This window comes from Lonchura striata, chromosome 6 (genome assembly GCF_050655825.1).
Source record: "Lonchura striata isolate lonStrDom1 chromosome 6, ASM5065582v1, whole genome shotgun sequence".
Taxonomy (NCBI): domain Eukaryota; kingdom Metazoa; phylum Chordata; class Aves; order Passeriformes; family Estrildidae; genus Lonchura; species Lonchura striata.
Window position 1 is genome coordinate 2,392,167 of NC_140708.1, and position 20,866 is coordinate 2,413,032.

The 20,866-nt window shown below is 48.9% G+C and overlaps 1 protein-coding gene across 36 annotated transcripts in view; it reads right to left on the minus strand.

Annotated features, from left to right (window-relative positions):
• COL13A1 (collagen type XIII alpha 1 chain) overlaps positions 1-20,866 on the minus strand; it is a 59,981-nt gene that overhangs the window by 18,555 nt on the left and 20,560 nt on the right. For 14 of the 36 annotated variants that reach the window (XR_014956360.1, XR_014956359.1, XR_014956361.1 and 11 more), the window contains 20 exons: positions 20,471-20,533; positions 19,859-19,885; positions 16,060-16,104; positions 14,327-14,359; positions 13,736-13,762; positions 13,098-13,160; positions 11,278-11,331; positions 10,154-10,240; positions 9,635-9,688; positions 9,380-9,424; positions 8,730-8,798; positions 8,141-8,164; positions 7,664-7,717; positions 6,982-7,026; positions 6,559-6,711; positions 5,655-5,753; positions 4,461-4,502; positions 3,953-3,979; positions 2,624-2,704; positions 236-271 (listed from right to left, as the gene is read on the minus strand). Coding sequence is in view for 16 of the 36 variants with exons in the window: in XM_085583785.1 (XP_085439911.1) it covers positions 236-271; positions 2,624-2,704; positions 3,953-3,979; positions 4,461-4,502; positions 5,655-5,753; positions 6,559-6,711; positions 6,982-7,026; positions 7,664-7,717; positions 8,141-8,164; positions 8,730-8,798; positions 9,380-9,424; positions 9,635-9,688; positions 10,154-10,240; positions 11,278-11,331; positions 13,098-13,160; positions 13,736-13,762; positions 14,327-14,359; positions 16,060-16,104; positions 19,859-19,885; positions 20,471-20,533 (1,128 nt within the window). In the remaining 20 variants the exon portion in view is untranslated. The remainder of the gene's footprint in view (positions 1-235; positions 272-2,623; positions 2,705-3,952; positions 3,980-4,460; positions 4,503-5,654; positions 5,754-6,558; positions 6,712-6,981; positions 7,027-7,663; positions 7,718-8,140; positions 8,165-8,729; positions 8,799-9,379; positions 9,425-9,634; positions 9,689-10,153; positions 10,241-11,277; positions 11,332-13,097; positions 13,161-13,735; positions 13,763-14,326; positions 14,360-16,059; positions 16,105-19,858; positions 19,886-20,470; positions 20,534-20,866) is intronic. The other 22 variants (XR_014956370.1, XR_014956364.1, XM_085583791.1 and 19 more) reach the window with 13 other exon arrangements.

Genomic DNA, 20,866 nt, shown 5'->3' on the forward strand with positions numbered 1-20,866 from the left:
CATTCCTCTTGTTACTGAGACAGAGTGAAACAAGCAGGCTGTGATCCCAGGATCCAGACTTGTAGCATCAGACAAGTGTGTGACATCACTCCTCATTTTAAGTTTAACCCCCTCCTAAGCCTGCTTTGGTAAAAATATGATTATTCCTGGTATAAAGAAGACTTGGGTGGAAGACACAACACAAGTCACGATACTGGGGAGGACAAACATGGGGTAACAGAGAAATGGAACTCACCGGTGGTCCAGGCCTGCCGTCTAAACCTGAAGCACCCTGAACAGGCGGGGAGGGTTCACAAAAACAAGGCAGAGGAGAGGGGAGGAGGGTGAGGGGAAAGGAGAGGGGAGGGGAGAGGTGAGTAAAGCAGTGGCTTGAGACAAACATATGCTTGCAATTAACAAATATTAAGATCTCAAGGACAGGTGATGGCACTTACAAGCAAACCAACAAAAACAAAGAAACACTGAATACATATAATGTTGACCTGCAACTTTCAGATCCTCCTAAGAGTGCAAATTTCTCTCACTCAATGTCCCCAGGAAAACTCCTGGGGAAACAGCTGTTCTATGACAGGTGGTGAAAAGGACAATGTGACAGTGGAGCCAGAATCTGCATTGCCTTTGTGGCAGGCTGGGCAACACAGGTGAGACGCAAGGCTCAGAGGCCGCTAGTCACCAAAGCATTTACAGGCAGGGCAGAACCATCAGCTGTTCAAGTGGCTACCAAGAAACCCAGGGCTTGTGGTGCCACTAGGTCAGCTGCAGGCTTGCTCCACTCCTTATGCAGTTGTTTGGGGGCTTATGAAACAGGTGGCTCATCTCCCTGTGTCACCAGTGCAGATTTACACTGGACTGAGATCAAGTGGCACTTTGCTCGGCTCCTGCCCTGAATTTCCTCATCCATGAGACCTAGCAGTGGTTCTGCCCAAGGCCCATCAAGCCCAGTGGCTTCTCTCAGACAGTGGCTGGGAGGGAAAGCTGTGGTAGGACACAAGTACCAAATACTGAGTTTTCCTCCACTTGAGCATTACAAGCTCCTCACCCTGTCAGCCACAGAGAAGCCCAAGGCTACTGCAGACAATCAGGACTGGAATTCCAGCGTGATGTCAAGCCCCAAGTCAGAGAAAAAGGCAGCAGATCCAGCTTCAGGATTTTACAGTCTGAAATATTTCAGAACTTGCTTGGCACTGCATTTAGTTGGACAGGCTGAATATACACTGGATCAGACATGGAAAAGCTTATGAAGATATTTCAGTGGCTCTGAAGAAGCATACAAGTTCCAAAGTATCTGATCTTATGATCTGAGCTTCCTGGTTGGCAGCCAGTATCACTGATCACAACAAAACATTCCTAAAATGACCCTTCTGAGCCAGTCTTCCCACATCCACAGCTCAGGAAGAGTGGTGGGAAAAGTCAAGGGACCTTTGGACCCCCACGGGGCTCACTGCTGTATGGGAAGCAGCTAGCACACTCCCTCCTACAAAGATGAGTTGCTGAGATAATTGCTGGGGCACCTTCTGCTCAGACTGTCACAAGGACTCCTTCCCCTGTCCAGATACCCCACTGGCTTGAGGTTGAATAACCATTTACACAGAAAACTTCCATTTGCATTTTTCAGGGGACTGGGTTCTGACTTCTCACTGCTTCACTGAGGCACAATCCCTGGCCTTTGAGCTTTCCAAAGCACCCCCTTCTCCCCACTGGCTCTGCCTGGAGCCCTGGGGAACATACTCATGCTGGGCTCATTTGAGAGCCTGGAGTCAGAGGGGATTCATTCAAACTCTACATGGGAACTCCTGCTCAGCACAACTAAAGGAGGAAAACATTTTACAAACAAAGACACACATTTCAGCCAAAGTCAGGGACAAAGGATCTGGGTGGTTGAACACAGGATGACAAGCCACACAGCACATGAGATGCATTCTGCAGTGTCTGCTCTAGGCAGAACACTGGGGGAAGGGAGAAGGTCTACTGTGCCACCAGTGCTTTTTATGGTGAGAGAACCTGGGGACTGGTGGAACAACTGGGTGGGACTAAGTTACCACCAGCTCATCATCAGGCTTGTATCTAAAGCTCCTACAACTTCTCTACAATACTTTGCCCCAGTTCCTCTCCCTAAGCCAAGCGAGGCTCTAACACCAGGCTAAGGGAGCTGTGTTCACACAGCAGGGACACGCTGGGCCAGGGGGAGCACTGATTCCATGACACAAGGACAGGAAAGTTTCAGCCACCAAAGAAGCTGGTTGCATTAAGAACCATGTGCTCTGTACAGAGCTTAGCCCAGGAGACCAATGGCTGGGGAAGGCGTTTCTTTTCCCACATCTCTGACTTATGTTTCTGGTCTTGCCCTGAAGTGCAGAGAACCTCCAGGAAAGCTACTGCTTGTTTTATCCAGTCCTGCCAGAAGCAGGAGGAAATAAAGTGATCGCTTATCTAGTCAACAGATCTAGAAGCTGAAGGCTCAGTACAGAACCTGAGGCTTTGGGATTAAAAACAGTTATTTATAGAGCATATCTTTCTCTGACTTTGCATACCAAATCCCCACGTGCGTCTCCTATTGAGGGATCTTTTTACAGCTGATATTAAGTTTGGCTCACAAAGTGCTGCTTGCTTCCTGGATACTTACGGGTAATCCCAGTGGCCCTCTGTCTCCTTTTTCACCCTGGGCACCCTTCTCTCCTTTCACTCCATCAATCCCTGCTTCCCCCTAAAGGAAGGATGGAGCAGAAAATAAACCCACAATAACAGCACTTATATAACAAACATTCCTCCCTTCAGGGAGCACGGGATAGCAGAATACAAGAGGCAGCAGAGTAATGCTTTAGCCCAATTCTCAGCCTAATCTGAAGAAAACCACTGTCATTCAAATTACCCCTGTGTGAGCACCTGTTTTAACTCAATGGCAATAAGAGATTTAGGCCCTGTGGATGAAGATGTTCAGAGGAGAGCTGAGCTCACTCTGGCACTGCTCTCCCTGCTGTTGTTACTGTATATATATTTTTATATAAATAACCAGAAGTTATCTGATAGGGTGGGTTACATTTTAAGATGTGGATCCACTGGAAATGAATGACAGGTGTCTACAAGCCTTGAAAAAAAATCATATAGAAATCTTGTTTGGAGAGACTTTTGTAAATGCTAAAGCATCAGTTTCATCATTTCAGAAAAAAAAAAAAAAATCAGCATTCTTTTCCTGGCTGTATTTTTAAAATTCTGCTTTATAAACTCTGAAGCAATACTAAACATAATACTTCTTTTTCTTAAATTCAAAATGTAAACCAAAACATTTTTCCTTCTCATTGCTGTTCATAAGGCTTTTAAAAACATATCCATCCCTTTTAGCACCTGAACAATGCTGGTGGCCAAATACTAAGGACAATTAAAATTTGGTACATTTTCTAATTTTTGCCCAGAAGATCACCAGAAATTTGCAGCTCTTCTTGAACATTTGCACTCCACTATTTTTTGTGTAGCAGTGTCTCACAGTGGGCAAGCCAAAGGTGCAGGCTGAGCATTTAGATGGAGATTAGAAAGATTCTCACCACCAAGGTCAGTGAAGCTCTTGAGTGCTTTACAGCAGAATGTACAGGGTAATTTTAAGACTAATTTTTACCTAGAACTCAGTTCTTTAGGACTGTGTGGCAGACTATTCATCCCACGGTACAAACCTCCACCCTCCAGACAAAGATTTCAACTGTGTTCTCATGGGCAGAATTCCATGGACCAGTGAATTCCCACTTCTCTGGGTGAAAACTGGAGGGAATGACCATTTTTCTGGCTCCTAAAATGAGAGCTGCTAATCCATTTCTTTCAAGAAAATATCCAGAAGGATTTATCCTCTTACCAAGATGGAAGAAAAGTATCACCTGAACTAAAAAGATGTTACTTAAGGGAATTCTAGTACCCGGGACAATTTTTTTGTTACATTTCAGTATGTAATACTTTGTACCCTTACCTTGGGTCCTGGGACACCCTGAAGACCCTGTATTTGGGATGAGAAACAAGATGTAAGTAATGTTTCAGGATGGGCTTTAAACTCCAGGTAGTACAAAGGTTTTGCTCTCTGGGGCAGAAGCCCTCAGCCCAAAGGTCTCTTTATTTGTGTAACGGGCACTTCGTGTACTCTTCTCATCTCTAACCAGGAGCCTCTTGCCAAGCACACCCTGGCAGGGGGCCAGGTGTGCTATTAAGACAATTTCTGCAGTTGATCCCTGTAATCCCATCTAGCCCATCTCACTACTGTCTTCCCTTTCATCTCCAACTAACAAAACCTTCTTTCTTTGCCCTCCCAGCCCACTACAGCTCTGACCTCCTCTGGGGGTGGGTTTGGAAGTGATACTATTAGGCATGTTCCCATTTCAACACTGCTGTGTTCTGGCTGTCTTCTCCACACAGAATCCTCCCCAGCTACTGCCTGCTTTAATCCCATTCCCTTGCTCCTCAGGTGAATGACTCAAACTTACTGGAGGTCCTGGAGGGCCTTGAGGTCCAGGGGGCCCAGTTATCTGGAAAGCAATGCAAGAGAAGCCACCATCAATGTGCTGCCCTCAGGAGCAGAGTGGGGCTGCTCAGAGAGGGGACAGGACACAGGGTGCAGCAGAGCTCCTCTACCAGGCTGGGAAACCTGGACTCCCCGAGGACTGCATTAGGAAGCAGCAGCAATCCAGGACTGAGTGGCTGGGAAGCAGCAGCAGGACCCAGGGGAGGTTCATGCAAAAGTTGCCAATATTTAAGAGGAGGGAAAGCAGTGAGCTTTTTTCCAAAGAAATGTCCACTTCCACTATTCTACCACCATTCCTACAAGGAGGCATAGGGTCAAAGAGTAAAAGATATTAAAGAAGATGTCTGGCTTCATGTGTGTCAATAGCTTGTGGGACTTCCTGCTGCAGGGCATTCCAAAGCTAGGGCAAGCTTTGCAGGGAGAACAGGCAAATTCAACAACACCAAAATCTTTTGGAAAAAAACCAAAAAAATATGTGTGTATATATACACATGCAAATAATTGCCAGGAAATAATTTACTACAAATGCTGAGGAAAGTATTTGTTATGCTTTCCAAGGTCTGTTCTTCCCTAGGCATTCCTTATTGAGGGTTGTGAGACAGATTGTTCTTGTGCCAGGGAAAGGAGGGCATCAGGAGCCAGAGGTGGCTGGTCCAGCCCCACAGCATGAGGCTTGCTGTCCTCAGCCAAGGGGTGTCACCAGAGGGGAGTGTGCTGGTTTCCAGCAGCACTGCTGCCAGATCATCCCTCCACTGCTGCTGAGATCATGCAGGAACATGGGAGCAGTGACCTGCCCACTCTCCTGGATTCCCTTTGTCTCCACACTCCCCAGGCTCACCCTTCTCTCCCTGCACACAACAGCACAGCCCATCCACCACCAGCTGTGCTCTGGAGCCTCCCTCCACTGAAGCTGCCTGTGAACCACCCATGGGTTGGCAAGCAGCAGCTCCCCCAGGAGAAGTGGGAACAGACCATGTGTTTCACATTCCCTGTGTGCTGCTGGAGGTCTGACAGCCATTCTGTGACACCTAACAAGGGTAGGGCTCTGAGGCTCCCAGAATACTCAGCACTTTGGGAAGTGAGCCCTCGTGTGCTGCTCTATGCTATTTTCTCTTTACCAAGCAGGAAAGAGCAGCCTTTTCTTTTCCATTCTTACTGTCAGTCCTGGAAGTCCAATGGGCCCTGGCAATCCTGATGGTCCTGGTATCCCTTGGTCACCTTGCTCTCCTTTCTCTCCAGTGGGGCCATCTAGACCCTATAGATCAAGAAAAACTCGTAGAGTTTTGCACAACTAAGTCAGGCAGACATATCACATATCAGTGTAAGAGCCAAGACTGGCTCTGGTCATCCCAAGAGTGCTCTGAAAACCTTGAATATCCACCAGCTATCCAGTGAAATGCAGGACTTCACTAGCATTGAAAGCAGAGGGGCAAATGGCTGAACATCCTCCTGTCAACGTGGATGTACCAGTCCACAGAGTGGGGATGGAGTACTGCTTTCCTGCCTCCAAGTTCTGCTCAGGGTTATGCAGTTTGCTGGAGTCTGTGTTAGCAATCAGTCCCCACAGCCAGCTGTTGAGACGCTGGAGTTTCATCCTGGTAATCCCATAGAGAGGCAGGAAGTCATTGCATAAACCCCCCTGAGCAGGGCTGGGGAAACAGAAGCTGTGACAGACTGAAGCTGGGAGGCTGGGCACTCTGCCCCAGTTAGTGGCTGGGTTGTGAGGGGTTACCCCATGCAGCTGCCCTCGCAGGAGGGGTTGTGCTGGGGCCTCAGCCTCCTGGCTCACAGTCACACCTGCTCACTGCCAGCAGCGTTTCAGTGCCAGCAAGACACCAGGCAGCAAGCTGAGGAAGGGACACGGTGCCCAGAGAGCAGGGCAGGCACCTGGGGACAGCCACTCCAGCAGGAGGACAACACACGTGCCAGGAAGCCAGGCTCTCCTCTACTGTGACACTGCACACAGCAGCACCCACCTGGCAGGGCCTCCAAGCAGACCTGGGGCCTTGCCCCATGAGCTGGGTAGGCAGCAGGACTTGGAGAGGCTTTGATTTACTCACCGGTGAGCCTGCTTGTCCTGCCTCTCCCTTATCGCCCTTTTCTCCTCTGACCCCGACGTGGCCTGGCTCTCCCTTTATCCCAGGAGGTCCATCCTTTCCTGGCAGTCCCTGAAGCCCAGGAGGGCCCATTTCTCCAGGCTTGCCACGTGGTCCCTAAATGAAATTCACACAACATGAAGTAAAACACTTACAGATGGAGTAAAGCCCAAGCCTGTTTTTTCTGCTCATCCTCAGGACAAAATAGTGTTGCCATGACAAATGTAAGGACACAACAAACCATTAATGCTCCTTAATGAAGCAAAAAAACCATAAAGCTCCTCAGTGAAGCAAAATACTTTCTTTCCTGGGAAAAACAACTCTGTGGAGTCAGTGACAGAGATGACACCAGGTAAAAACCTCTGAAGAGAGAGCATCGTATCTTACCTTTTCTCCATCGTGGCCTGGAGGACCTGGCAAGCCAATTTCACCCTGAAACACAGAATTATTACTTGGGCAGTTTGAAAGCAGATATTCTGACTCCTTCTGTGGGGCACTGTGATGAAAAAGGGCAGGCACTGAAGAAATAGCCTGCATGGACTACTCATGGGAGAAAAAAGCAAGAAAAATACAGGTTCTTTTCCCATAATCACCAAAAATAAAACATGGAAACACCAGAGGTTTTCTGCAGTCATAGAATCAAAAAAAACCAACCAAACAAAACCAAATCAACCAAACAAAAAAAAACCCACCATGGAAACCCCTGTTGAAACATCAGATTATGTGACTGCCTGAGCATTTTCCCAACCTTGTTGATCCTGACTGCCAGCTCCCAGTGCAGTCATGCAGTCCCCAACCAACACAATCCCACAGTTTGGTTCCCACAAGCTGCTTCCCGAAGGGGAAGGCAAGTAGAAAGGATCCTTCATCTTTCAGATTAGGAATTATCATTGTGGGAAAAGAGATTTTCAAGATATTGCGTGTGAGGAGGAGTGGCAGAGGACAGCAGGACAGTCTGATAGTGCTGGACAGGAAATACAGGAGCACTGGGAAGAGTTGTGGGTGGGAATTCTGCCTGGGCCACTCCTGTGTTTCCCTGAGTTCTGCAAGTGCTGAACTGAGACAATACCTTCTGTCCTGGTGGTCCTGGAGGTCCAGCCACACCTGGACGTCCTGGAGGTCCCTAAATAAAGAAAAAATTATTTTCGTATTTGATATATCTTTATGTTTTGAAACCAGATACCTCTCCTAAGTTTAAGGGGCAATCACAGAGGAATATTCCAAGGGATTCCTAAAATCATATTCTGTTGGGAAGATGAGCAATGGAGAGTCCTGAAAGTTGCTCTTCCCTGCTCCTTCTGAGCACTCCCTGTTCTGAGCAGCATGTATGATCTCTTAAAGTAGAGATGAAAGCCCTGATTAGAATTCAAGTGCCAAGATCAGAAGGCAAGATGAGCTCTTCTTTCAGCTGTCAGCTGCCCCAGCTTTAGCTCCCAATTGCAAAGGACAAGTGTTGTAGCTGCACCTGAAGTGTCAGGCCATCTGTGGAGGATGGACATGTATATGGCTACTTGTGTAAAACCCCACAGCACGGACAGGAACTCACCATCAAGGCCAAAGTTCGTATCTCCTAGGAAAAAAAAGTGAAAAACTAATTAAAAACTAAAAGAAACATTGGCAAACTAACCTTTTTCCTGGAGCTGGTTTGTTCTCCACTAATGTAACACAGGCCCAAATGAGTAAGGAGCTTACAAAATTAATCAGAGGGAAAGAAAAACCAAAAGAAATCTAAATTAAATACTCACTTCAAGTCCCAAAGAGCTGTTATTCTACAATTTCTCCATTTTCCCAGTGGAGCCCAGGCCAGCCCAGAGCTGGGCACAGCCACTCACTCCCTGCACTCCATCCTCACATTCCTAGTGAGGAAGCTTTGGTGACTTTATTCACCACCCACCCCAGCCTGTGGGCCATTCCCAAGGGCATTCATGTGACCTGTGTGTCAGTACACCAGCCCAGCCAGTGCACAGGTATTCCCCAAAACACTGCAGGCAGTGAGCTGTGGGATAAAGGGGACTGTGGCACAAACAAATGCTTCCCTTTGCTGCTACTGCCAAGGAAGCAGATCTGTCTGCATCCCTTGGGAAAGAGTAAAACAGCCAGCAGTCACCTCACAGGACAGGAGGGCAGCTGCTTACCTGGAGAGCCTCACTGATATTCCCATCATAGTCCATCATTTCATCCTTCCCAGGCTCTCCTTTGGGGCCCTGCAAAATACCAGGTCTTCAGCCAAGGTCTGGGACTGCCCTTCCCTTGTGGGGCTCAGAGCTGTGGTTCACTCTGAAAAAGGGGGCTCAGACGTGCCCATTTCACAACTGTCCAGTTTTTCATTTATTAAAGAAAGCCCCTGCAGTGCAGGAGATTCTACAGAATTGTAACCAGCCCTGCTCAGACTACCATGATATAACCATCAAAGCTGGCAGTCTGGGAAGAGATGAAGTTGAGGCCAGAATCCAGGAACTGGATTGTCTGACCAATTGTTAGATGTGTGCATGCATCCAACCTCTTGCTGCCTTTTTCTGGTAGGTCAAGGGCCTGAGTCCAGATTGGGATGTCCAAACCCACCTCCAACTATGAATGAGCCATCCTGAGATGGCCTGGGAGAAATTTTTTCCTCTAATGTAGGGGTGAAGGTACAGAGTGGAGAAACAGCCCACCTCAAACTTAGCCACTGCCCATCTATGAGTACTTTTAGTGACAGCAAGACCCAGTCTGGACTGTTAGTGTGGTCCCACTATCCTTAAAGCCCTCTGAAGGGCCAAAACTGTGTCAGTGAAGGAACACCTACCCTTGGGCCCATGGGTCCCTGGTCTCCTGGTGAACCACGTTCCCCCTGAAACAGGAAGTTCACAGTTTTAGCAAAGCCTGTCCCTTCACTTTCTTGAACTCCAGATATCACACTCTGCTGGTTCTTTGAAACAGTCTGGGCTAGACAGCTTGACTTAAATTTCTCCTTCTCAGCTAAGTTTTGCACACATAGGAACAAATCTGCAGCTCCTGAAGCTCAGAACACAGAGCTGGGCTGTGCAAAAGCATTCCGTACCTTTTCTCCCGGTGATCCTGCAGCACCAGGCTGACCAACGTCACCAGCTTCTCCCTGACAGGGAGAGAAAGGGAAAGGGATGGCTTTCTGTTGTGTTGAAAGGGTGCAACTTCACTGCTGGCTTCACATTGCCAGGAGGAAAAACTGCAGAACTGCACCAGCCAAGCACCCCTCCTGTGCTCCCTTCTCCTCAGATAGCCCAAATCTCCTGCCACAACTGCCCACCGGGCACCTTTCTGTTCCATCCAGTGCAGAAGGGAATGTTCAATCTGGTTTTTCAGAGCCTAGAGGTGAGTTATTTGAGCACAAAAAGGGATTTTCCTTCCAAAAGCGGTTCACGAACTCTCTCGCCTGCAGCATACAAAACAACAGTACTAGAGTACTCTGTAGAACCTGATATCCCTCCAGCAGGTGATCAGAGGTGGGCACAGATGAATACAACCTTTGCTCCTTCCTACACACCTTGTGCTGGGTGCAGTCCCTCACAACACACAATTACCTGAAGGAAAACTCACTCACCTTTGGTCCAGGGGGTCCAGGCAGACCTGGAGGGCCAGGTTCTCCTTTAGCTCCCACCAAGGCATTCTCAGCAATTCCCTTCTCTCCCTGTTTGCAAAGAAGTACAAGCCATGTGTCTCAGTTCAGACTCTGCACCTCTGCAAGTTCTCTTGCCAAAATACTGGCTTAAGAGACATGGCCAAGACAAGATCCATCAGCTGGGCTCTTGATAGCCCGGAGAGCACTGCTCCAGAGGCAGCAGCTGGCCAGGAACCAGGACAGCATGGTCCTGCCTGAGGGTCCTTGTGGAGCTCTGCCAGCAGCCACAGCCTGCATCATCCCTTTGGCTGCACCAGGCAACACAAGGCTGCCTGTGGACAGTCCTCATCCCCCAGCCTCCCTTTGAACACTGTGTTCTTCTATTGATGAAACTGAGCTGATTAAGCTACATGATGACTTCTTTTGGAATGCCTCCCTCTGGAGCTGTAGTCATCAGCCACTCAGCCCTGCACACCATGTCCTTTGCACAGAGCAGATAATAAGGCACTAACAGGAAAGCTCTGCCACTACACCTTCATCCCTTCCTGAAATGGCCACTGGCATTCACTGCACTGTCCCCTTTCCCAAAGAAAAAGCACTCTGTGCAAGGCTGATTTGAAAGGTGTGATTTTTATCTGAAAATCTCAGAGCACAGGGGAAAACCAGTTTCAGGGCTTAGCTTTATCTGACTGGCCCTCGGTCTCTCTGAGCACAAAGCTATTCCTCCAACTCAGAGCACAGCAGTGCAGCTCCCCAAAAGCCCAACACCTCATCATCCATGGATCCTGGAGCAGGAGGAAGGCTGAAATGCCATGTTACATCTGGGGTCATGCTTTTAAATGGAAAGTACTGGAACACAGTTCTGTGGCCTTGCTCCCAGGACCACAACCTCCCCCTTACTGCATGAGGACATGCCAATTCCTACAAAAAGGCATCTTTTGTGTGCCTCCCTCACAACCCTGTCTGAAGATGACATTCAGCCGAACAGTGCAGAACATGCTGCCACAGTCAGCTAAGAAAGTGTGAGCTGTGCACGGGAGGGAGGAAGGAAAAGGGGTGAGAGTGGTGCCACCAAAAGAAAAAAAAATTTCAGGAAAGAGGCAAACCTTTGGGCCAGGAAGCCCAGGAATCCCAGGATCACCAGCTCGTCCCTTTTCACCCTGTTGGCAAAACAGACATGGTCAAGGCTGACTCTGCAGGCTCTCCATCCTGGAGGAGCAGTAAAACGGTGATCTGCTCCTGGTTTCACCCTCTTTCCCTTCCCGAGGGATTTTATTTTGGGCACAGATCTTGAGCAGTACCAGCTCAAGACATTACAAGTTTTTGCCCATCCTTTTGGCTATCTCTGCACATCATTGCCTTTTCTCTCCAAAGGAAGATGAATGAGAAAGGGATCCAGGGTTCCCCCTGTGCATCTTCCTTATCCCTCTGGTGTGCTAAACACTTTTCCCTGTCACTTCTTCTGCACAGGTTTTCCCTGATTCATATGCCCACAGAAGCTGCTGCCCAGGGTGAATTTTAGTTGGAGTGCAGGACTTTCTCCATGCCCTGCTCCTCTTCCCTAGCTCCAAATCCCAGACTCATCGTGCTCTCAAATAAATCCAAGCAGTGCAGCGTCTCAGCTGGCAGCCAAGCTCTGGGAAACACACTGGTCATGTAAGCAGTGAAGACAAGAGTAGCAAAAATAGCAAAGACAGCAGCTGATGGTGTAAGACAATGCCTGGAGAGCTGCAGGCTGAGCTGCGTGGGGCACCATGGAGCATGGAGGATGCCATGGGCAGTGAGCAATGGAGAGCATCCAGCATTCCCTTGGTGAAGTGGCTTTGCTCAGTTTACCACGACACCTGGGCCACATCTTCAATTTTGGAGCACAATGACTGGTCTTTAAGTTAAGTTCTCTTAGACCATTCCACCCAGCTGCTAAACTCGTGGTTTCCATGTGCAGTGTCCTGTTTGAGAGTCTGCATTTTGCCAGGACAGAGAGAGATTTTGGAGGTTTCTGTTACCCTGAAAAGATGTTTCAAATGCATCACCAGGGAAAGGTGTGTTCTTAGCCACTATCCCCACAGCTCCGAGACTCCCCTTGTCCAGATTATACAGAACAACTCAAACCCTCTTTCCCCCAGAGCTGGCCAGCTCTCTCCTGGAGCCATGCTGCCGGCCTGCAGAGGCTGGTGCTGCTCATCAGAGCTCAAGGGCATGCATCTGACATGCAGGGGACTTGCATCAATGCTCCAGGAACAGACATGCACTGGTGGCTCCCTGGAAAATAATCTACTAGCAGCGATCTTTTTGTCAGGCAATTCTGGAGTGCAGTGACCCCTTTCTCCAAGGTAATTTGGCTTCCAGCCACCTGTAAGCCCCCTCTCCCCCAGCTTTCTTTCCCTGCCAGAGCATGTACATTGCTAAATTAATGCTTCTCTCCCTGGAAAGAGGGAAAACATTTTCAGGACCTCATACCTAAGGAAGAGGTTTGGCATAATCCTGTGCCAGGGCTCCATGAATTCCTGATTCTCCCTTGGTATCCCACTTTTCATTCAAAGACTGTTTTGAATATACATGTCCATAAGAACTACTGAAAACATCCTGTGCTGCCAGAATTAGTGTGCAAAGCAGTGGATTTCTTGAGGAAGGAGGTCAGATTACTGAATCCCTGTTTAGGGTGTTATTTCTGGAGTCAAGAGAAGTGGCACTGTCCTTAATCGTTCCCAGGACAAGACTACATCCCAGGCATCTCATGCTGCCCTGCCTGCCAGCAGCCCCCACCTCCTGCAAGCAGGAACACAGTAACACACTTCACCAAGGGGGCAAGAGCCAGCACAGGACACATAATCCCCTGCAAGCACAGCAGTGCAGCACACGGCAGCTCCCGCTCGCAGGAACACAGCGCTGCCAGGACACCCAGCCCAAACACGCGATGTCCTACCCGCTGCCCCCTCTTCCCTGGCAAACCTGGGGGGCCCATCCTCCCTGGGACTCCAGAATCTCCCTTCGTGGGGAAGAAAAGGAACAGGGAACGTGTGTGTTACATGGCTGTCACATGCTGTAACATAACCCAGCGAGCCTCAAACAAGGGGAGGCAGCTGCTCGGGGATGCAGAGGGATGGGGCACTAGTGCACTGTGCCTGCCTTGGGAACTCACACCCAGTCACGCTACACTGAGATGGGGACAGCCCTCTGCAGGGACATGGGAAGGCTGCTGGGGGCACAGAAGTCCTGGGAGGCAGAGGGACAAGGGAAGGGGCAGAGGGAACCTGCTTCCTGAGCGAAGCGTGCCCTGCGTCTCTTGTGGAGTAGGGAGGAAAGGAGGAAGGCAGCTGGAAGGTATTCCCATGGACACAGACATGAGCAGGAGAACAGAAATATTTGCAGTATGGTCCCTCCCTCACTTGGTATCACTGTATCCTAGTACCATTTTGTTTAGAGTGGCAGGCGCCATTAGGGCCTGGATTTGGGCACTGGGAAGTACACAGACATTGCTCAACTCCCTCAGCTGCTCAGGGAGGGGAAAAATACACAAACCAACCAGAAGTGCAGGCTCAGAGCAAAACCTTCTGAGAGTACCTTTTCTCCTGGAGTCCCAGGCTCGCCCTGGTGAGAAAGAGAGAGGAAAATAGTGACAAACCAGGAGGAAAGAGTACAAATCCTCCTAGAGCTATCAGAGTGAGGAAAAGAACATTCATCTATGGGGACCTTGATCTGGTAACAAGAGTGCTCCAGTTGAGTATTTTTGTGCCTGGAACTTCTTTTGTCTTCATTAGCCAGCTCCCAGGCTGCCCTAAGAAACCACCAAACCTCAGACTCATGGCTTCCATAGAATGAAGTAACCACTTTGCAGTACTTGCAGATGTTTATCGGATACAAAAGAGCAGAGCAAGACAAGACTCATGCTGGCACAGAGGAATCTGCCACTCCCCGCTCTGTTTTCACAGAAGAGCAAGGCTGCGGGTGCAGCTGCGGGAGGCTGTGGCGATACGAGTTCACCAGACCCGCTGCCGATAGCAGGGGTGAGGCTGCAGACAGGTCGGGTACCTCTGCCGAAGCAGGCAGTTCCGACAGTCCCCATCAGTGGGAGCCGTCCGACCGCCTTCCAGCGCCTTGCGCTCTCCCCGCTCCCGCCCGGGCCCGACTCGGGCACTGCAGCCCAGAACTGACCTTCATCCCTGCGGCGGCCGTCCCGGGAGCGCCCTGGCAGAGAGGAAAGACAGCAACACCTTGGTTGAAATTAATCGGACAGAGATTTTTAAAAACAAAACAGCATCAGTCACGTGAAACTAAAAATGCAAAAATCCACATCTTCTCCTTTCCACAACGCAGAAGTAATGCTGTAACACCACACAGCACACGTCCACATTCCCTGAGCAGCTGTTCACCTACAGCAGTGGCTCTGGGTTCCAGAAAGCTCTTCCAAAGACAGGCACCATGAGCAGAACCCAGTCAAGACAAACGGATTTCCACCCCCACCGCCCCTGGGTTTAGTCCTGCAAGTGAAGCAAAGGCCAACAAGCAGAACAGTGTCAAGTAACTGAGGAATGCAAAGACAGACCAAGGACATAACCCCCACTTCAAGGCTGGAGCCCAGACACCTCAGCTCAAGCATCCTGGGAAAGGCTGGCTCATACCCTAGAGCCTTGGCCTGGCTATTCCCCCTCAACCTGTTCTTATCACAGAAGACAAACCCTGCAGTAAAATGTTTCCAGGAGAGCTCTGAAGCCAGACACCTTAGGGGAAAAGCTACACTTCCAAGCACTGCAATTCAGGTGTCATTCTGCAGTGTGCAAGCCACCACCACGGGACCCTGGAGTGCAGGCTGCCCTGCCATCCTGGACAGGTGCCTCAGGAGGCAGCTGCTCCCACAGGGACTGTCACATTTCCCTCAACTGCACTGATGCAAAAAGCAGGTTGTCCCTGTCAACCATCCTCTCTGAAATCTCTGTATCCCCTGTGTTAGCATTAGTTAGGTCCTGGTTAGGAAAGGTCCAGTTAAAAAGGCAAATATGAGGGATAACTAAGGAGAGGGGAGGGAGTGGTGTTAGAAGTTGGGAAATATGAGGGTGTGGGATGTAGCACATGAGGCAGTGCAGAGGACTGGGAGCCAAGTTCAAAGTGAAAAAATCTTGGAAAAGTTCAAACAAGGAGGAGTGGGGAGCCAGAGAGCAGCAGGATCATACCTCTCAGCTTTCTGAAAGAGAAATCGGGGACAAAAGCTAAAAAACACAAGGACAGAAGATGGAAATCAGGGATTCTATGCAATAAATGGGGGGAAAAGCATTCCACATTGTCTCGGGGTCAGTAGGTTTTAGTGAACACAGGCTAGAGTCATGAAAGGGATAACATACAGTAAGTGCCTTTGGTTAGGCCTTCGCAGAGCCTTGGGATGCCTGTTCCTCATTTTTTAGCCTTCAAACAGCAGTGAATGCAGATCATGTTATTTTCTAGTATTTACCCTTAAACTCCAATCCACAGACATGCAGAGCTGCTCACACACTGACCCTAATTCATCCCTGCATTAGCCCAGGCTCCCACGTGAGCAGCCCGGCTCATCCCAGCTGGGTTAACACACACCTGCAGTGGTCACCTGGGACAATTTACAAAATGCCAATTCCCTACAAACATCAGCGAGTGGCTGCTCTCACTGGCATAAAGCATTAAGATCCTGATGTTGCAAGCATCAGATTGGGCATGCCATTTGCTCTGTAAAACACATCTTCCCCCACCACTGCCTTCATAAATGAGGCCTAGTATTTTGCAGTTTAGAAGCATGAATAATTCAGCTGAGGACAGTCACTGGCTCACAGACACACACACAAATGCCTGTGCAGCAGGGGCAGCCGAGTGCTACAGGTCAGGTCAGGCAGACAAGCATCACTCCTCTGGTTACAAGGTACCTTAGAGCCATGTCTTCCTGGCAGCCCTGGCATGCCTCTCTCCCCCTGGAAGCAGAGCAAGACACACAGAGAAAGACAGCAAGAGACAGGAGATGAGCAGTCCCAGGGCTCCACGAGGAGAGTCCAGGGCACAGGTGATGAGACTCTCCTGAGAGAAGTAAGGCACAATTTTTTCCACCTGACTGCCCCAGCTGGGGCCATTTCCCATCAGTGGCCCCTCTCAAGACTTACAGCAGGACTGACCCCACTGGGCTGCCATAGCCTCCATACCCTGCTACCACATCCCACATTCCAGCACGCTATAGGGCACAGGGAGGCACTCAGCCTCCAGTGACCCTGGGATGAACAAACCTATTTGGAGAGACAGAGAATCCAAGGGTTGCCTTGTGCTGTTAGCCTGAATTCTGTCTTCTGATAACTGGAAAATGAAACATCTTCAGGCAATCTGCATATTGCCCCTGTCATTTTGTTCTGGGTGTTTAGTCCTTGTTTGGAATGGCTATTTAGCAGGGAGATATATATATATATGTTTTTTTTAAAAATAAGTTTTTGTAATTACAGCATCCTGTTAACTGTATTTTGTAAAACACCTTCTAATACCATAATATACGCCTAGTGTGGCCACCTCCTGCCCTACACAGACTACTTAACTACCCTATTTTCAGCAGTAAGAAAAGTAAATCAATAATTAGGAATACTATGTACTAGAGAATGTGAATTGGTCTCTCTCCTTCCCACCTATGCTCCCTGTCTTTTTTAAGTGAGACCCAGCAGGGAAGACCGATGCTTCCTGCTGGGAGACACCCACCCTTGCTTGCAGAGACCACCCCCATAGGGCAGCCCAGCCTCTGACAGTAATTCCCCTTCCCAGAGACCTTCCTGGAAGAACTGCCTGCCTGAAGAGCTGTTTAATGATTTTGCCTGCAAAAGCAAAGCCCCCTCTGTGAGAGGGAGCACGGTAACCCCCACAGGGGGAGTCAGAGCAACCACCCTACACTGCATTTCCTGATGAGGCTGGTACAGCCCCCGGCAGGATCACACAGGCACTAGGGCTAATTAGAGAGGGCAGCAACAAACGTGACACTACACCACTGAAGCACAGAAAGAAACCCAGTGCCAGAGAAAAAGCAGGAAAAACAACTCTGCAGAACATCTTTAAGCCCTTAAGTGTTTGAAAGCCATTGTAGTGCAGGGAGTACCCGCTGAGCTGCTCCCTTTGTGCTCCCTGGTGCCCCAGGAGCTGCACACGGTGCTGCAGCCGGGCAGCAGCAGCAGCCCAGCAAAAGCAACGCTGGAGCGGTGCAGCCAGGTCAGGAGCTGGGTACCAAAGGCAAATCACCCAGCACTGCTCCCCAGGGGGTTTCAGGAAGGCAACCAGCAGCACCTCCCAGTCCCATGCCAATTTAGGAACCAATACACCTCCTGAGTCTCATGCTGATTTAGGAAGCACTCCGTGTCTCTCGAAGTTAGGCTACACCTCTCCACTTCACACAGAAACCTCACACTCTACCTCCTGTGAGCAGCTTTATCCCCACTGGGTGCAAATGATGCCTCACGCTGATCAGCTCATCAGCTGCCAGTTAAAACAGACACCATTCCTTTTTGCTCTTTACTGTGAGAGGCAAATTATCAGGGCTTTATTAAGAAAGGCTGTGGGTGCTTTATGGCTCCTTCCTCAGCATGAGAAAAAGCCTTATGCTATGGATCTTTCAGGGGAAAAAAGCAAGAAAATATCAGTGAAGCTGAATGCGACAGGCTGGGGGCACAAAGTCAAATGCTCATTCAAGTGGCCCAGGTAATCACAAACACTGCTTGATGACCTTAGTGAGACACAGATTTTGGTCCTTACATGACCAAAGTACAAAGGGTGGCCACAGAAAAAACAGCTGAGACACAATCTAGGTTGTGCTGCACCTGCCACTGGGTGGAGAGAGGTGATTGAATGAAAAAGGGGGCTGTGTGATACTAGGGAATCTCTTCAAGCCAGGGATATTCTTCACTGCCAGCCAAAGCAGTGATATTCCACGTAAAATTGGCCACTACAGCTGACCTATGAATCATGGTGTTTGTCCAGGGCTCCTCAAGGCAAAGAGAAGGTAAAATCTAGTCTAGGTAATTGGATCCAAAGTTGGAAGATTTAAAAGTTTTCCAGAGTCCTAATCAATCCTCCTAAGTGGGATGACAACAGAAAGAAGCAATTTCCAAAGACAACAAATACACGTGCTGTTGGATGCTCAGGAACTGCTACTGAGTGAGGTCTGGCTGCTGATTTAAGAATGTGTCTGCACTTCCCTTTCAACATTTCTGAGCAAAAAGAAAGGAAGTAAAGAGAAAAGTGACCTTGACACTAACAAATGATAGCCTGTGTGTGAAAGAAGCTGCTGTTTTGGGGCTGTGGAGGTGCCCCTTTGGAGTTGCGATTTAGTATCCCAAAAAGTGGGGTGGATTTAATCTCTGCTCTTCCTGAAGTGGGGTGTATAAGACATAAATAAAGGGCCAAGTAGCAAGACTGTGTCTCCAGGGTGGTCCTGAGTCAGGGAAGGCTCCCACTCTCTGGATGACCCTGAGACATGACTGCAATACCTGAAGACTTCCCCTTTGCCAGAACTCACATGAAGAGCTGGCTAGTGCTTGTACATGGGCATGAGCAAAGCAGGTGTTCCAATGCTAGCAGTGAAACATGGGAGTTTCAGCAAGGAGTAAACACAGCTTCTCCTTTCAGCCTTTTCTCCTTCTCAGGCAACACTCTGACTTTATTCCTTCAGTTCATTAATGGGAGATGTGCTGTCTAGACAGCAGCAACCAGCAAGCCCTCAAATCACATCAGTTCTGGGGGCAATTCCACCTTCATTTACACTGGCACAAACAGGAGCAATACCTTTGTGCCTGACAGAATTACACTGATGTGGAGATGGACACATGGAACCTTTGGACTCTACATCCAGTGCAGTATTTCTGAGGAAATATTGTTTTCTTGTAGGAAGAAAATCACTGCTGCACTGTTCAGCTATAAGCCCAGAGCCTGCATTCCCAAAGAACATTTCTTTAAACTCCAAGTAATGCATCCTTGGTAAGCTCTGAAGGGGCCTTTTCTCTCTTCAAACAGTAATCCACCCAGATGGAAAATATATAGAAAGTGTATGTGCTGCACAATAAATGAGCTGCATGCCACACACTAAATACTTGAAATGTACGTGTCACAGTTAATGCTTTTCCAAATATTACAGGACCAGTCTTTCCTCACGATGTCTAAGATGTATGGCATGACACAGTGTGCTCTGACTGCCATGAACACTTGCCAATGTTGTAATGTTTTAAGCACAGCCTACACTGAGTAATATACTTTAAATATATGGGTACAGTAAATTTCAGTCAAATAGATAACATCTGGGCAGAGACCATATGAGCCTGTAAAAAGTATCCAGAAACAGACAGAAAAGCTGGTGCCAAACCTCAGCCTGAATGGCGGAGTTTGAGTGGATTTGATGCGTCAGCTAACCAGATTTTATGAGGAAACCCCAACCTAGCCCATCAAATAGAGAGATGTAACAAATCACCAGCAAGCTTCATAGGCAGAGAAATGCCTTTGGTAAGCATCGAATTCCACTGAACGGATGAAGGCAGCATTTACTGCCTGAGCTCAGACTGCCTGTCTGTGGTCAGAGCACAGATGTGTACTCCATCAAATACCCCACAGAGCTGCCTTGCACCCAACTTCCCCTTACAATCCATCAGCCCAAGGAGCAGTATCCCCCAGGTAATCTACTGTGAGTTAGAAAAACATATTTGTCATGCCTACCTTTATGCCATCATCCCCTTTTTCACCCTGCCCAGCAAAGGAGAGGAGAAAGGAGGAAAACAGGGAGGGACAGTAAACATAAAGGAAAACCAAGCAAGCAGTAACAGCAAGAGATAAAGTAGCCAAAAGAGGGGTGTGATAAATGCAACCCCAGCACTCCGGGTCTCCTCACAGCAACATGGTACCAGTCAAGCACTGGCTGCGGCCCTCCCCTCCCTGAAGTGCAAAGGCACTTTAGGTCCTTGGAGTGGATGCTGGAGGTTGTCCCTACTAACACTTTTCTACATTATAAGGGTGTAGAAACCATTAAAGCATTTCATGGTCCAGGGTACCTTCATTTTCACAGCCCTGGTGAAAAAGCTTCTAAATGCTGGGTTGGTTTTATTCTTTAACAGGGGACTTTGTAGGTCCTGGTTCAGGACAGCATGGAATCACCTTGGCCAACAACTGCCCAGATTCTTCACACAGGAGCAAGTGTTCCTGTCTATGTGGTTCATTCCAGGCTCTAAAGAACTGTCTCCAGCCCCTGGCCTTTGATATCCCTTTAGGACAGGCATGTGCCACTAATCTGTCCCTGAGAGGTGCCCCCACTGACTCGAGTTTAAGGGTTACCTTGGGGCCAGAGGCTCCAGGGAGGCCATGGGCACCGGGCAGGCCTGACTCGCCCACCTCACCCTGAGGAAGAGAACAAAGAAAACAGTGGAAGTAGAAAACATAGCAGCAAGAAAAGGAGCTGTGGGGTGCCAGAAAGGTCAGCAGAGGTGTGAGAGGGATGTCCCACACTGAGGTGTCCCACGCACACCAACCTACCCCTGGGGTCTCTGGGAGACGAGCACCACTCTGCATCAAGAAGGACATTCAGCGTATGAAATGTATGGAGTGAAAGGAGCAGTCCCATATCCTACATCATAGCTGAGTTAACAACTTTCCTCAACATTTAGCCTTCTTTTGCCTTCCTGTTAGGATCTGGTCTCCAACATTCATCCACTCCTTCCAGCTTTCCCAGGG